At 39.1% G+C, this 17,876-nt stretch overlaps 1 protein-coding gene across 1 annotated transcript; it reads right to left on the reverse strand.

Annotated features, from left to right (window-relative positions):
* Positions 1-7,992: 7,992 nt before the first annotated feature.
* LOC138877758 (uncharacterized) lies at positions 7,993-8,532 on the reverse strand. Its single transcript, XM_070157394.1, has one exon. The coding sequence runs from the start codon at positions 8,530-8,532 to the stop codon at positions 7,993-7,995; it is 540 nt and encodes a 179-aa protein (XP_070013495.1).
* Between the last annotated feature and the right edge of the window lie 9,344 nt (positions 8,533-17,876).

The following is a 17,876-nucleotide window of genomic DNA, read 5'->3' on the forward strand; positions in this document are numbered from 1 at the left end:
GAATATCTGCCAATGTCCATTCTATAGCTTACTTCCTCTTTTGTAGCACTGCCAATGTGGAGTCTACCTGCACGTTAGTCAAACAAGAGGAAAGAATAACCGATAAAGCAGAACAAGGGCCAAGGAATTCATACCTGAGATGTGGAGGCAATGGCTTTAACTCCAAGGTGGGAGGCTCCTCGATTGAGGGCTTTGTTGGAGGAGTTTTCCGGTTTTCAAAATCCAAGGATAACTTGGGGGGTTCATAAATGTACGATCCCATTCCTTGCAAATCATTCACACATTCCACATAGCCATCCTTCTCCTCATAAACATCAAGGTTGAGCAAAATGGGCTCCAAAGTACCCTCAATATTAGTTGTGGCACCATCATCATCAATAATCACATCGTTCATCAAGTCCACAAACGAACAAACTTCATTGATATTTGGTTGCCTCATTGATTTGCACACATGGAAGACCACCTTTTCATCACCCACCCGGAAGGTAAGCTCACCGACTTCCACATCAACAAGAGCCTTCCCTGTAGCAAGGAAAGGTCTACCCAAAATAATAGGCACCTCATAGTCCACTTCACAATCAAGAATCACAAAGTCCACTGGGAGGATGAACTTGTCAACACGAACCAACACATCATCAATAATACCCAATGGTCTCTTCATAGTACGATCAGCCATTTGTAACCTCATAGATGTGGGTCTTGGTTGCCCAATTCCCAAAGTTTTGAAACACCGAATAGGGCTTCAAGTTAATACTCTCCCCAAGATCACAAAGAGCTTTGGCAACGTCGGCACTTTCAATAGTACAAGGGATTGTGAAAGCTCCCGAATCTTCCAATTTAGGAGCCATTGAGTGCACAATTGCACTCACTTGATGTGTCATCTTTATAGTCTCATAATTCATCGACCTCTTTTTTGTCACCAAGTCCTTCATGAACTTTGCATAACCCGACATTTGCTCCAAGGCCTAAACCAATGGTACATAAATAGACAAACTATTCATCATGTCAATAAACCTTTTGAATTGGTTCTCGCTATTTTGCTTGGCAAAACTTTGAGGGTATAGGGGAGGAAGCCTTGGCATTGGTGCCTTAGCCTTTGGCACTACCGGTTCCGGTATGTCAACAATGTGCTCCCTAAACGGATTCACTTCTTCTTGAGTCTCTCCACATTGTCTTCAATATCAATCTCACCTCATAATTTGCTTTCACTTCATTTCTTGGCATCTCATCTTCTTGTACCAATTGCTCATCATCTACAATTTTCATTTGATTTGAGGTGGTTGCAACTCCACTTTTTCCACTCTTTGTAGTCATGTCCATAGCATGTCTCGTATTATTCCCATCCTTTGAGTTCACCACCGTAGCACTTGGTAGTTCCCCCTTAGGACGAGTGTTCAAAGCTTGTAAGATTTGGCCCAATTGATCTTCTAAATTGCGAATAGAAGTGTTGTGAGAGGCTAGTTGAGCATCGGAGTCAGCATTCTTTTCCATCATTTGTTTAAACATGTTCTCAATTCGTCCCATCTCATTGTTGGAAGAGCTTGGACCTTGAGAAGGATAAGGAGGCAGGATGCTCGGTTGTTGAAACATCGGTGGCCTTTGAAAAACTGACCCCCGATTGTTGTTGTTGTTCCACCCTCCTTGGTTGTTATCTTCCCAATAGCCTTGATTATTGTCATTCCAATTGCCTTGGTTATTTTGACCATTCAAATTTCCTTGATTGATTTGGTTGTTCCAATTCCTTTGGTCGTTTTGATTGTTCCAACTACCTTGATTGCTTGAATTCCAGTTTCCTTAATTTCCTTCTGGTCGCTATTGTTGTTGATTTAGGCCTTGATTGTTGTTTCTTTGCCCTTGGGATTTGTTCACATATTGTACTTCCTCCTCGTGTTCATTGTATTTTCCATCTTGATCAAATACACTATCATCTTGCACATAATTTTCAATCCGGTTTTGCACTTGAGGACCCTTCTCCATTGTATTTCCTCCTTCTCTTGTTTACCATCATATTAACTCTCTCCATTGCATTTACTTGCTTGGGGCCTTGAACTTGTTGAAGTTGAGTTTTGGCTATTGATTCATTTTGGTGGTCAACTCAGCAATTGCTTGCCCATGATCATATAATTCTTTATGCATGTGAATCACATTTGGATCACCTTGAGGAACGTTTGCTCTACTTTGCCATTCCACTGAAGTATCCGCCATTTCATCTAAGATCTCACAAGCTTCCGCATATGGCATTGTCATGAAATTTCCACCGGCAAGTTGGTTGACCACGCATTGATTTGTAGTGTTGATCCCCCTATAGAAAGTTTGTTGAATCATAGCCTCCGTCATGTCATTATTGGGGCACTCTTTGACCATTATTCGGTATCTCTCCCATATCTCAAGAAAAGGCTCATTGGGTTCTTGTTTAAAAGCTAGAATATCATTCCTAAGAGTTGCCATATGCTCGGGAGAAAAGAACTTGGAAATGAATTTCTCGGCCAATTCATCACATGTATGGATAGAATGATTTGGCAACCTCTCTAACCAATCTAATGCCTTCCCTCATAGAGAGAAAGGGAATAGCCTCAACCGCAAAGCATCCTCGGAGATGTTGGTCTATTTACTTCCCCAACAAGTGTCAATAAACCCTTTCAAGTGCTTGTATGCATTTTGATTTGGAGCCTCGGTGAAGAATCCTAAGCATGTCATTTGTAATTTGAAAGTTTCCCTCCCTAATGTGGGATGGGACAATGGCACTTGCGTATCCTTCATTCGGGAACACCCGGTGTGCCGCCACTCTTGGAGGAGGTGAGGGTGGAACGGGAACGTTGTCTTGAGGCGGTTTGCCTCGTCTATTAGCTTGAGGTTCAAGAGGAACCTCTTCAACTTGGTCATCATCCCCGTAATCCCCTAATGGCATGTTTCCAAGAGGATCATTGTTGTTTAGAGACATTGTATCACCTACAATTGTTCCACAAAGAGATCAGTAACCCGAAAAGGAAAGGAAGACAAATCACAAACAGAACCAAATAGCTAAATCAGTTTTTAGCTCTCCGGCAATGACGCCAAAAATTGATGCCGCCCAAATTCACACCACCAATTGGGATTGTGAAGCGGACGATGCAATTATAATTATCCAATGTGAGATGGGGTCGATTATACGGAGAGCTTATATTGGATTAGGTATATATCTAGACTAAGTGTATGACGTGCCCAAAATGCACTTCTACATATTTGGTTGGTTCTTTCTACTTCTAATTTTTATGCTAAGGTTTGTAAATGAAAAGTTAGAGAACGATATTTTTGGTTTGTTGTTTTCCAAGTTTATAAAAGATCTAGGGTCGTGACTTCCACCTAGGTGGTTACTAACGGATTGTGGGCTTTAGGGAAAGTTTAATTGGTCAGGGTGTAATAAAGCAATCACACGCAATTATCCACTCGATACCTTTTGGTAGTTAGAGTGGTTTTGCCCAATTTGGCTTTTTTAAGTTCAAATGGGTAATTCACAAAACAAGTGATAGGTGCTCAAGTTGGGTCTTACTATCTCTAGATTCACCCCTTTAATTGGGGCTATCAATTTCTTGAGTTCACCCCAATTTCTTGTTAGCCAAGTTTTCCTAGACTTAGTCTCTCTTTCTCAAGTAGAGACTAAGTCAATTAGGCAAGAATCAATGTTTGCAACCATTAATTCTTAAATTCAAGCAAGAACTAGACTAAGTATCACTCACCCAATTACAAACAAGTCCTAAATTAGACACCTATTAGGTACACTAGGGTTGGGTCACAACCCTAACTAAGAAATTACTACTCATAGAGAAAATTTAAGAAACTAAAGAAGAAAATAAGATTAAACTCATAATAGATGATAAAGGGTAGAAAATCCAATGTTAAAATGACAAACTATTACAAAGTTACCCAAAGCAGTAAAGGAAAAACGGCTATCTATTTTCTGGTTTCAAACTTGGCATAGTTTTGACAAAAAGACTATTTATACACAGATGAAATTATTGGACAAAATTGCCCTTACGGATGTTCTGCGGCCGCACAATTCTGTGTGCGGTCCGCACTTTGAAACTGGCAGGACAGGATGGACTTCTCCGGCCGCACAATTCTGGGTTGCGGCCGCACTTCTTTAGAATCGTGGAACACACATTTCTGAGTACGATCGCACCCTTGAACTTGAGCTTGACATGAGAGACTTCTACGGACCGCACGTTTTTTAGTGCGGCTGCACAATAATAGTGCGGTCCGCACTTCTTCTGGATCCAGACTCCCATCTCTCTGAACCGCATCTTCTGCGGCCGCACAACAATTTTGTGGTCCGCACTTTGCAAAGGAAATCTGACAGAGGTTCTTCATGGTCTGCAGCCGCACTCAATATTGTGCGGTCTGCACTTTGCTCTTGTTGCTTTGTTTTAGTCCTTGTCCAAAATTACTCCTTCTTGAGTTGATTTTTATCTCTTTGACTCATATTCCAACACTCCTGCAAGGAAGCAAATTTCATCAGTTTTCGGAAATACCTTTAAGCAATTTTGAGCTAAAGCAAAAGTAAAAGAGTGCAAATAAGTAGTCAAAATCCCTACTTATCATAAACCTCCATTAATTTTCCTATTTGTTCTTTGAACATCCGATTTACTAGGCATTGATAAGTAGCACCGGCGCTTTTTAGTCTGAATGGCATTACGTTATAGAAGTAGGTACCGTACTTAATGATGAAGGACGTTTTTTCCTGATCGTCCGGGTCCATCCAAATTCAGTTGTACCCGGAATAGGCATCGAGAAAACTGAGTATCTCATGGCCGGTCGTCGCATTGATCATGCGATCGATGTCGGGCAAGAAAATATTCCTTCAGGCACGCCTTATTCAAATCTTTATAATCGACACACATTCTTAATTATTCCCTTTTTTAGGGAGTGCCATACGTTTGCTAACCAATCCGGTTATTTAACCTCCTAAATGGAACCTATTTTAAGGAGTTTAGATACCTCGTCGTTGATGAAGGCATGCTTGATTTAGGATGGAGGTCTCCTTTTTTGTTTGACTGGATGAAACTTCGGGTCCAGGCTCAGCTTGTGAGTGGTTATTTTTGGTGGGATCCTTGTCATATCAAGGTGGGACCAAGTGAAACAATCTATGTTATCTATAAGAAATTAAATATGTTTTCTCCTGAACTCGGGGCTTAACCCCATGCCCAGGTATACCTTTCGATCGGGCAAATGGTCGATCAATATGAGCTCCAGCTCCTTGATCGTCAATTTAGTAGCATCGGAGTTATCGGGGGCTATAAAAGACCTGGGAACCCTGTAGTCATTGTCTTCATCGGTCTCCTGTTTCTCCGGTTGGGTCAGGGTCGGTGTTGGTAATTATTATTTGGCTTCTTCCTTGGGGACCGAACCTGGACTTTTTACCATTGTAAGTACGGATATCGGGATCACCTCTTCAACCGTGAACATTTCCTTTGCGGCTGGTTGTTCTCCGTAGATTGCTTTAATCCCTCCTGGCATTGGGAATTTCAACACTTGGTGTAGAGTCGAGGGTACTGCCCTCATATTGTGGATCCATGGCCTCCCAAACAGAGCGTTGTACCTCATATCTCCTTCGATTACATAGAACTTGGCTTCCTGGATGGTCTCGATGACGTTCACTGGTAATTTTATCTCCCCTTTAGTGGTTTCATATGCCATGTTGAATCCGTTTAGAACTCGTATTGTAGGCACGATTTGATCTTATATACCGAGCTGTTCTACGACCCTCGATCTGATGATGTTGGCCGAGCTACCTGGATCAATTAACACAGGCTTAACTAGAGATTTATTTATGAGTACAGATATTACCAGTGTATTATTGAAGGACTGCATGATCCCTTCCGCATCCTCGTCATTGAAAGACAAGGTTCCTTCTGGTACGTAACCTCAAGTCCGTTTTTCCCTTGTGATGGATACTTTGGTGCGCTTTAACATCGGCTCCTGGGGAACATCGACCCTACTGATGATCATGTAAATGACGTGCTGAAGTTCTTCCTGCTCGGTCTATTTATTAGAATCTCAATTCCTGAAATGATTCTTGGCTCGATCGCTCAAGAATTCCGGAGATGCTTGTTGTTGAATAGAAGGGCTACTTCCTCTCTTAATCGTCGGCAATCCTCTATTCTATGGCCATGAGTGCCATGATATCTGCACATTAGGTTAGGATCCTTTGGGCTGGATCGCACTGTAGAGGTCGAGGCCATTTGGAGTCTTAGATACGTGCGATGGCAGATACAATGGCGGTGGCGGCAACGTTAAAGTTGTACTCCGATAACCTCGGCGCTTCCTTAGGCCCGATAGGCCTATCGAAACTGTTTTTGCTCATGAGTCCCCAGTTGTTTTGACCTCGATCACTCTTCCTTGCACTTCTCACAGGGTTTCGCCCAGACCCACTACCTCTTCGGTCTCTATTACATGGTGATAACTAGAGATTCTAGTCTATTTTATACTCCTTTTTGCTTGAGTTTTGGACTAAAAATATATACAAGTAATCCCGAAAGCTTACATGTTGTGCTTGTTTGCAGGGTTTGGTCAAAAAAGTGACAAGTAGTCAAAACCAGCTCAAAAAGGAGTGAAACATGCACAAGTACCAAGAACAAGTCAAGGCACTGTTGCAACATAAAATCCACTGCAGCCGCAACAGACCCACCGCGGCCGCAGACCATTTAGTGCGTTCCGTGGTGGATGAGTTCAGAGAGGTGCACTTTTGGAGCTTAAAGCAGTGCGGTCCGTGGAGGATTTCTCGCGGCCGCAATCCATTTTATGCGGTCCGCAGAGAGGGGATTTAGAGCGTTAGGAGTTTGGACAATTGAAGCCAACGCGCTCCGCGGAGCATTTTGTGCGGACCGTAGTGAAGCCACCGCAGTCAGGGAGCATTTTATGTGGCCCGTGGTGACCAGATTCAGAGAGTGAAAAGTAAAGCCAAAAAGTCTCATCGCGGCCGCAGTGCATTTTCCGCGGTCCAGAAAATTCGGCCTTGTATAAATACTTTCTTTTCACATTTTTAGGGCATCAGTTAGAATCTAGAGCACATGAATGGCGGTTTTGTTCCATTTTGAGTAATTTGTAGCTAGTTTAACACTGAATCTTCAATTTCTTAGTTTTTAATCAAATTATATGGGTTATTCTTCATTTATTTATCTGTTTTCTTCCATTATTATGAGTAGTTAGACCCATTAGCTAGGGTTGTGGCTCAACCTTAGTGTGGGTATTTGATGGGTCTTTTGTTTTAAGGCTTAGATGTTTATGGGTAGTTGATATTTGGACGGATTTGTGTTTTCCATGTTGAATTAGTGGTTGCAAATACTAATTTGTGCCTATTTGACTTGGGCTCTTCTTGAGAAAGAGAGCTTGAGTCTAGGAAAATCAGTCCAACAAGGAATTGGGGTGTAATCAAGAGATTGATAGCCCCAATTAAACGGTTAAACCTAGAGATAGTAATACCCGACTTGAGCCTATATTGCTTGCACAATTTTGACACTCAATTGGTCTTGAGAAAGTCAATTAGGGCAAAGTCACTCAAGCTACCGAGAGGTATAAAGTGAGCAATCTCGTGCATTGGCTATATCGCAATCCCCAACATAACAACTTTGCCTTAAGCTTTAGATCCCGTCAAGTATTAACCTAGGAGAAAGTCACTTCCCTAGTGCCTTTTTAACCATTTAGAAAACCTTACAAGCATTCACTCTTAGTTTAATTTAGCATCTCATTAGTATAAAATTAGAAGTAACAAACGAACAATTATGATTGGAAGTGTAATTAAAAGCACTATGCACAGCTAGTTTAGATAGGAATCCAAATCCCAATCATTCTAGCTCCCTGTGGATTCGATCCCGACCTTCTCAAGTAAAAGCTGCATCGACTGCTCTTGCCACTCCGTACTGGTGTAGGGTTGGACCCGAGCACATGGTCGATACCGATCCCTGTCCGATCTTGGTTCACAATCAATGTCTCTCTTTACTCTATCGACGGCTCTAACTAGATAAACGACCCAAAAGGGGCCCCAAGTTGATCATCTTCAACCCTAATTTTTGACTGATACCGGTTATGCATGCCAACCCAAGTAACAGCCGGATACTCCACCAAATTTTGTTTCAACTGTTGTGAAGCCAACGAGCTTTGAACATTGAGTCCCTGGGTGAAGGTATGAATGTCCCAATCATCCGCGACCGGAGGCAGGTCGATCCTTTCCATTTGAAATCGGGATACGAATTCTCTAAGCATCTCATTATCCTTCTGTTTTACTTTGAAAAGGTCTGACTTCCTGGTCTTTACCTTGATAGCCCCGACATGTTCTTTCATGAAGGAATCTGCAAACATAGCAAACGAGTCAATAGAATTAGGAGGCAGGTTGTGATACCATATCATAACTCCATTTGACAGAGTTTCCCCAAACATTTTCAGCAGGACAGAATCGATCTCATCATCCTCCAAGTCGTTCGCTTTGATGGCGCATTTGTAGGAGGTCACATGCTCATTTGGGTTGGTCGTACCATTGTACTTAGGAATCTTGGGCATGCAGAACTTCTTAGGAATTGGCTTCAGAGTTGCGCTCGGAGGAAAAGGTTTTTGGACAAACTTCTTGGACACTAGACCCTTTAATATTGATGGTGCTCCTGGAATTTGGTCGACCCTGGAGTTATAGGTTTCCACCTTTTTGTCATTGAATTTGATTTTCTTCTATCCAGATTCTATCCGTTTTGTCAGTTCCTCGAGCATCTTTATGATCTCTGGGTTGGTCCTCTATTCAATTTCATTCGGCCTTTCCGTGATCGGTTCATTTCTGTGGGTGACTCCCCGGGATGGCTTGGGCTCAATTCTGCTCGGGGTGTGGCTTTGGTTCTGGAGCTGGGCTAGTGTTGTCTGTTGAGCCTGTAACATTTCGAAGATCACTCGCAAGTTGATCCCATCATCTTCCCCGTCGTGCGTATTTTGTGCAACCGATCGGACTTCTTTGCGGATGTTGTTCTCAGGATCGGTAGGTAAATTTGCATTGAAGGCCACATGCGAGCTAGCGTCGATCGGGTTTGCAACTGAAACTCCATTGAGGTCGATTGAACGCACCTCGTTACCAGGCGCTACATTGTTGTTCTCGCCATGGTGGCCATATTTGGCATCCACGTTCAGAGGGGCTGACTGGGAATTTGACATTTTGAACTTTAGCCTGAAATTAGAGATACTTCAAAGAACAAGTGTAAAATAGAGTGTGTTATGGGAATTTGTATCAAATTACCGCTATTATCCCAAGCCCCACGGTGGGCGCCAAACTATTTACCCTCAAAATCGAATAACAATTAAATTTGTAAGTGATTTTATGGATACGCAGATTGATTCGATACAAAGCGATAAATTAAGTCAATATTGAACAAACAAAGATAAAAGAAATTCAAACCACACGAGTAGGATAGTTCCAGCCATAGCGAAATAGTCACCCTTGATCCGGGCTCACCACGGCCGGCACTGATGAACAAGAGAAAAAGCTAATAACAGAGAAAATAATGGTATATTACTTTGAAATGTGTGTTACAATGTGTTTCATGAATTACCAGACCCCCTTTATATAGTAGAGGAGTCTTACTTTAGTTACAACTCTATGAATAGTAAAAAATCTTCTGATTAATTGATTGTCGTTTCCTTATCGATACGTGCCGAGATCCCCGTCGTGATACCTGACCGGTCGGGATATTTCGGCCTTCTATTGGCTATGCTTGATTGTCCGACAATGTTCTGCGAAGTGGTTCGAGGTTAGAACCGACCCGGAACCATGACCCAAATATTCTCGAGGGCATGCGTCATGCCCCCGGATTCTGACTCGACGAAACTTTCGCCTCAATATCAGTCCTTTGTCATCATGTCTCGAGCCTGGCTTATCTTATCGGAGGCCGGGTTTACTATGATCTCAATTTTACCCGTATACAAGTGACACCAGAAATTAAAGCAACTTTTAGATAGATTATTTAAAACTTAGCCAGTTTATAAGTCAGATTTGGCAAATTTCACACTGCTTTCTTTTCCTCCTCCTCCTTCTTAAGATGTTGCCGAAGCTTAATTTGACATGAAATTACGCCTCTGGTAGTTCAAACTTCACACGGTCTGAAGTTTGATTCTAAGATGGCTAAATTTTAAAAACAAATGTAAATTTTAACTATTTTTAAAATAATAATCCTAAAAACGTATATTTGTGCACTTCGCATGTCTACACCATTGTGGACCTAGCTACCTTATAAGTCTCGGTAGTTGGGCCTCAGTCTTCTTAGAATAATGTGTAAATTACACTAAGAAATGATGCTACATGAACTTTTTCTAAACACTGTTTATATTTTGACCCTGCTAAAAATTATTTTTTAAAAATAGTCTCGCACCAGAATTTTAAGCATGCTCCTAAAGATTACCAAATTTTTGAAGCATCAGGAATTCTGTGACGATCACTATAATTTACAGCCACAGCGCTAAAAAAAATCTAGCGATCACCATAATTGCTGCAAAGGAAAATCGAGCCCAACCTGCTTTAAAATTCTGGCACGGGACTTTTTCCTAAAACTTCTATTACTGGAAAAAAAAAACTAATTGTAGCACCAAAATATCCTATTTGTCCAAATTCGAGCCCACATTCCACTTGAGGTTGCTATTTCAGCCATAGAAAATCAAAGGACCGCAAATATGTAGCAGAGTAGTGCCTGCTGCCAGTGTAATTCCTGTTTGAAGTTCAAACTATATATAAAACTTGAGATTTTATCAAATATACGTTTATATAAACAGTTCTGAATCCGTTTTTGTTATTAATAACTGGAGATTATCGTGCAGTGCTGCATTGTGGTGCAATATTTTGTTTGCTGATAACTCATTCACCTAGAGAATGGTGAGTGCTAGTTTTTACTTAGTTCAGCAGTAAAAACTTGCCCACATCGAACATTTACATTATATCTATATTGATGCATGACATTTGTTTGTGCATACACTGCTTTTACTAAATCATGGTCAATTATTACATATTTTTACCTCGTTAAATCACATAATTATGGTAACTTAATACTATAATTTAGTGTAAATATTTGGTGTGGGTAAGTCTTAGCTAACTTTATTTTATTTCTTACCGTGCAATAACTAAGCCGCGGTGCAGCCTTTCTCCTTATTGAATTTAAGATTGATTTGGTAGCTTCACTCTCGTCGAGGTTGTAATAGATTATGAGCAGTTTTGTAGTGAATTCCTGATTACGAAATTTGCAGTTCTGAGTATTGTAACTTTAGCTTCGAAAAGTAAATATAAATGACTAGTAGTTGACGTTCATAATATAGACGGTCGATAATTGACCTTTAATTAAGTCCATTTGGAACAACGTTTTTATACGTATTGGATAAAAGAAAATGATCCAACAAAAGTCTTTTGTGTTATATTTAAAGAGCTCTTATCATGTGATTAAAATAACATTTGTAAAAAATTAGATCTCCCGCTATATATCATCTCTGAACTCAACAAAATCAGGCAAACAAGCAGTGAGAAGGGACGATGATAGCATGAATTCTCGTCCCAAAGATGAGAATTTATTAAAAGATAAAAATGGCTACTTTTGCGAAAATAACCTTTCGGTACTTCCGGAAAGGTTCAAAGCTACTTCGACAAAAATGGCCAGACATAAGGGCAAAATGGTAAAAGATGAATAAATATGGATAAAGTAACTATTTTTACAAAAACGGCCCTTCAGCACTTCCCAGTAAGATGTTAAGGTTGTCTTGGCAAAATAGCCGGAACATGAAGGCAAGACAGTAAAAAGGTGACCAAAATAGGCTCTCTTTTTCGAAAATTTTATGCACATACAGAATTTTTATGCTCCCTTTTTTTGAAAAGTGTGGGCTGAACCCGATGGAGGTTACCTACGTATCTCACATCCGGTGATAATCAAACTCGTGTGGTTCGGTAAAACTAGGTACTTTTCCCTTTTGTTTTTCTTAATGAATATTAATCTTTACAACTCACACCAGACTACTACAAAATATATATTTTTTTATTTTAAAAAAAAGGTTTATTTGCACTAAACTAGGAGAATTATTCTTTTTTTTTCCTTTTTTTTAATAATTCTGCTACATAATTTTCTAAAGTCGGTCGACAATGCAAGTAAGCCTTCCAAATAATGTATCAAGTAGCACATACGTGAACATGATGGTCTCAAGAAGGATACCTGTCTTATACGGACCCGGCCCCTATGCCGAGTTTCGCTAAGTCAAATGCACGTGATGCAAATAAAGCGAACCTACCAGGAATACCCGGCATGAGGTTTGTTCTTCTAGGTTTAAATCCTTGTGGAGAAGGTATCTAGACTGACTTACTCGAGCGGACAACTCGAGCCGAGGAGGGCCAGTGTACCGGTAGCATTGCTTTCCGGCTTAACTGGTGGTGCTCCCCGCCTAAAACATGTGTGACTAAAATCCTTCACCGGGTGACAAGCACCTCGACTATCTCAAAGAAAGCGGGCTATGTCAAGCAAATGCCCAATTTTAAATTTCAAGAAGACTCAGAGGGGGTGCGTGAGAAGACAGTTTATATGTACAGTTCAACAATATTGAAACAGTAAAAAGCGAACAGGTAGCACATTAGGCACAAATAAATCACAATATATACAAAATTAATAAAATCAAATAAAAGTCAGCATGTACAAGCTCGAATTCTGGTTAGGTCCCCAGCAGAGTCACTAGAGCTGTCACACCCCTTTTCTACCCCCGCAAAAAGAATATATGTGTTATGGATTTGTGGGTTAAAGAGTTTTTTCAATTAAGTGACAATTTTAAAATAGGAATTATTTTATTGTTCAAAGTCGCCACTTGGAATTGATTTTTGGGTGTTGCAAGTCACCTTTTATTTGAATCCCTTATTCAAAGGAAAATTTGACTCTTTTATTATTGGTCTGCGAAAACAAAGTCCGGGTAAGGAATTATGTTGACCGGGAGAAGGTGCAAGGCATTCCCCGAGTCTCGTGGTTCTAGCACGGTCGTTTTATTGATTTAAAACTTAGCTTGAATTAATTTTGGACAAACTGTGATTTATATGATTTTCATGTTTTACCTATCCGTTTTTATCTCTTGATTATTTAGAAAAATTAAAGAATATTTTGAATAACAGGATTCATAACCACACTACGCAAGCGAATACGTGATCGACGAAATTTATTATTTAGTCATAACAGCACTACGCAAGCGAATCCGCATTCATGACAAACGATTATTAGCACGTTATTTACTTATGAAAAATTACTATAATTATGCTTTGAGGAAAAATTAACTTTTTGAAAATTTATTAAATGTCATTACCGCGCTACGCAAGCGAATCCGCGATTTTTAGCTAAGGATTAACTAAATTAAAAAATTGACTAAGACTAACAAATATGTCATGAAATTATTGAATTAATTTATTGAACGTTGAACATCATGCTACACAAGCGATTCCGTGAATAAAAAGATTAAAGCGTGCCTACTAATTCCGTGAGCTAAAGAATGAACTCTTTTAGATATAACTTCCGAATTCTGTCACCACTAATGAATGTGACGAGATATCATCCAAAAGAATGACGCAACATCAACACGGTCCAAATTATTGAAGAAATGCAATTACATCTTCGTGGGCTGCTACATCATGACTTTTTGTGCCATCAATCATTGATTTTACGTATAATTTTCATCGTTTTCATCATTTTATTTTCCATCTTCAGTACAAATTACAATAGTAGTTGAAACTATGGTTTACACTTGAATTTCAAACTATCCTGACCTCATTCCTGACGCTATTGCCTAACCCCAAGATTCATATTTGTAATACTAAAATAGTAAAATGTCTAGGAATATATTTGAATAAAATAGAACGGGGCACTGGCAGTGGGTAAGATACTAAGATCATGTGAGTTACTGATTAAAGGAAGATGCAACATCTTGAAGATTTGAAGAAAAAGAAGAGCCAATTGGCACATTTCAAATAGTAATAATTTAAGAATTTCAAAACTAGTTTAGTGGATAAGAAATTAAACAAGTGTAGTTGAAAATATTTACACAGGTAAGGTGAGTTGTTTTTTGCAGAAGCGCAGATCCCAAAGTATGGGAGGAAGGTTTTCACCACTATGGATTTCAATATGGAATGGATATATATATATATATATATGACACTTTGGGTTTTGCAGTGCTTTGCTCTGCAAATTTTACCAACTTTGCATGTACCAAGCAAAAATGAATCATGCTTTTAATAAAGAATCCAATTTAAAATAAAACAAATAAACTAATACAGTAAAATATTTTAAGGTACCAAATTATAGAAAACCGAAGATGAGTGAGAGAGCACCCAACTAAAGAAACCAACTAAAAATACTACATGGGGAAGGAAATAAATATAACTTGATGAAGCTTAGCCTTAGTGACTTGAGGAAAATTTTCTATTACAACTTCAGATATTAGAAATGAAATCCAGAAACTTTCTTTTAAGGAATCCGACCCATTTGGATGGATTTCAATACTAACTTGAAGATAACAAGAAAATTCTAGCTCGGCTTAAGCACCGATGTGTAGTATACAACGCAATACACGAACTGGGAACGAAAAAGAAGTTTCAACAACATCATATCACCTGAAGGCTTAAAGCGTTCATATATCCATTTACGACATGACACAAGTCAGTATATTGCTTCCCTTGCCCCTTAGCAATTAAACAATCAAAGCAGCTTTAAACTTTAGAAGAAACTGAGACTTAATGACATTAAATATGACAATGAAATATTGATTCGTGAAGTTAAGCACTCTATTCATACACTTATGAGCCAAACATCCGACAAATATGGTGAGGCAGTTTCAAAATATGATTAACACATTCATGACTTTACTTCAGCTGAATAAAATTACATTAAGAAAGAGAACTAGAAGAGTACCTAGTTGCAGAAGTTAACCAACAGTGAAGAACTTTGGTTTAAAGCGACTAACATTCTCAGCAGTAACAACAACAAATCAGCAGCAGATTTCAGCCCAAGAAAATGACCCAGAAGCACCTTGAGACCCGACAAATTCAAAGAAGAAAGAATCCCAGGACTAACTCTAATAACTTTAGTTTCTTGAAAGGTTTTTTTTCAGAAATCTCACACAAAAGCACTCAAATTTCAGCTTACTTTCTTGATTTTCAGCTTTCTATTGGATATGTTTAGCTGTTGATTTTTACTCTCAAAGTTGGGTTTTTAGTGTGTAAAACATCTAGCAGCTGTGTGATAGATTATGTATGTTTAGTGTGAAAGAATGACCTCTTTAAGTAGGAAAAAATAGGTCCTTTTGGACAGATTTTGATTCACCAAAAATCTGTCCAAAAGGACTAACTTTTGTGTGCCAAAACAGTCATTTTTTCACCAAATTCTGACACAAAACAGAGCAGTTCCATTTCCAGCATGTTTAAACAGTAAAATCCCCAACAAACACGTACTCAAGTTTTCAGCTTTTATCTATACATGACTGAAATTCAGCTTATACACTCAAACTCCAACCAAATATGAACTAGCAAAGTAGAAACAAGATTCAAAATGCAATCGAACTAAGTATTTAGACAAACTAGATTAGAATGAATTCGATTTGTGCAAACTAACATGGAACAACAACTGAATTTCACAAGCTATTGCTTGAAACAGAAATTAAACGAACATCGCTAAACTATCACGATTAATAACACCTAAATATACGACTAACTATTTAAACAAGTGAACTAATCTTTTGGTTTTTTCATGAAATTAACATAAAGACTTAACTATTCGACCGGCTAGGTCGAAAAGTTAAAAATTCAGACTTAACAACTCTATACAAAATAGTTGACCGACTAGGTCGAAGAACCAAAAATCAGAACTAACGGACAAACAAAACAAGGTCGACCGGCTAGGTCGAAGAACTGAATGTTCAAGCTTAATCAAATCCGCACAAAATAGTTGACCGGCTAGGTCGAAGAACCAAAAATCAGAACTAACACACAATAACGAACTACTCGACCGGCTAGGTCGAAGAACTGAAATTCACATTTAAAAAGTAACATGTAATTGAAAACCGATACTACCCTAGCTCATTTGCACAAAAATAAAAATAACAAGAATAGAAATTAAACCTTAAAACTAATACTAATTACAAAAGCAAACAGAAAAATCAGAAAAGATAAAAAGGAATTAGGGTTTATACCAATCAAGGGCATTTGACACTGTTCGATCCATGAGAAGATGTCGGGGATGTGAAGAGGTGGCTGTCCGACCTTGGGAGCATATGTTTCCTTTTGGAAGACGCTAAACTAATAGATTCCAGCGTCTTGCCAAAAGGAAACAAGTGCCTTTGGCCGAAAAAGAAATAAAAAGATGGAGAAGCAGCAGCGGCGGGCAGTGGCAGTCGCCGGAGTTTCGGGTTAAGACCAATGCCAAATGATAGCTCTTGTCGAGCTATATACTTCTATGTAGGCGCTGGGTGAAGGGGGTGGCTCAATATTCACGGATTTCACAAAAAAATGAGGCTAGAGCTTTCCTAAATCTAAAATTCGTGAATTTTGAGGGGGTTTTAAAGGATTTTGTTTGAAGATATGGAAAGAAAAGGTTGAGAGGAACAAAGGGTGAAATTTTGGGGTGGTTTGGGGTTCTTCCAGCGGTGGCGATTTCCGGCCGGCGGAATAGGGGCAGCGGGCGGCGGCTTGAGAAAGAGGAGAGATGAAGAGATGGGTCTAAGTTTGAATTTTTAGAGAAAAATGGAAAAAAATCTGATTTTAAAAGGATTTTATACCTCAAAGGGAATAAATGAGAGACGTTGGATCAAAGATTATGGATGGATGAGATCAAGTCTTCAGATTACTAAATGAAACGATGTAGTTTTGATCAAAACTACGTCATTTGGACCCTCCCCTGGCAGCCCCTTGTGGACCGGATTTGGACTAAATGGGCTCAAAGTTTGGGCCAATTTTTGGCTCAATTTTAACTAGTCCAATCCCTACCCCATTTATCAAACCATTAATTAACTCTCAAAATCTATACATACACAAATAAAAAAAATACACACACTCATACACAGACACACACACACACACACACACACACACACACACACACACATACACACACACATATATATATAATGTAGAAGAAAAAGATGGGGCAAAAATTAGGCATTTACGATAGGTAAACCTTTAGATGAACTCAATCCACACAATTCAACAGATAGAAAAGTAACTCCATGAAAATCTGAAAATGAGGAAAAAATAAAGAAAAAGATGATATTGTTCCATATCTCAAAGAAACTAAATAATTCCAAACTGAAAATCCACACGAAGTGGAATAATGTGAACTCCATTTCTAACTCAGTTATCCACAGTCAATCTCTTTTGATTGCCCCATCAAAACAGAGTAGACAACGGACCTTGATTTCCTGACATTTAATGTGGTAAATAATCCATAACTTAAAGTGTATAATATAATAAAAATTTCTAGCAACATGACATATAAAATTCATACCGATCTAGTCAAAGTCTATAAAATCCTCAATAGCTAAAGCACAAAACTATTTAGTCTAACTCAATTGCCAGGTGACGACATCAAGGTCAGTAAAAGAAATTTGTGGTCTTCCAATGGATACCCAATTAGTGTGCAGCACAAATCTGCATGTTTGCAAAGAAATATATAGGCTTTCTCGTGCATACTAGGCTTTAAATCCAACACTTATACCATTTTTCATATCTCACTCTCAGGAATAGGTGGCATAGTTGAAAGGCTATTAATTGCATTAGCCAAATTATTCATCTCACCTCTCAACATATCAGTCATGCCTTCAAGATGATCATGTTTAGATTTTTTATTCCTTCTAGAAGTCGGTACCTCTGAATATGCATT

This window comes from Nicotiana sylvestris, chromosome 9 (assembly GCF_000393655.2).
Source record: "Nicotiana sylvestris chromosome 9, ASM39365v2, whole genome shotgun sequence".
Lineage (NCBI taxonomy): Eukaryota > Viridiplantae > Streptophyta > Magnoliopsida > Solanales > Solanaceae > Nicotiana > Nicotiana sylvestris.

Excerpts from the sequence above, each read along its gene's own strand:
- LOC138877758 (XM_070157394.1), bottom strand. The coding sequence starts at position 8,532 with ATGCCCAAGATTCCTAAGTACAATGGTACGACCAACCCAAATGAGCAT.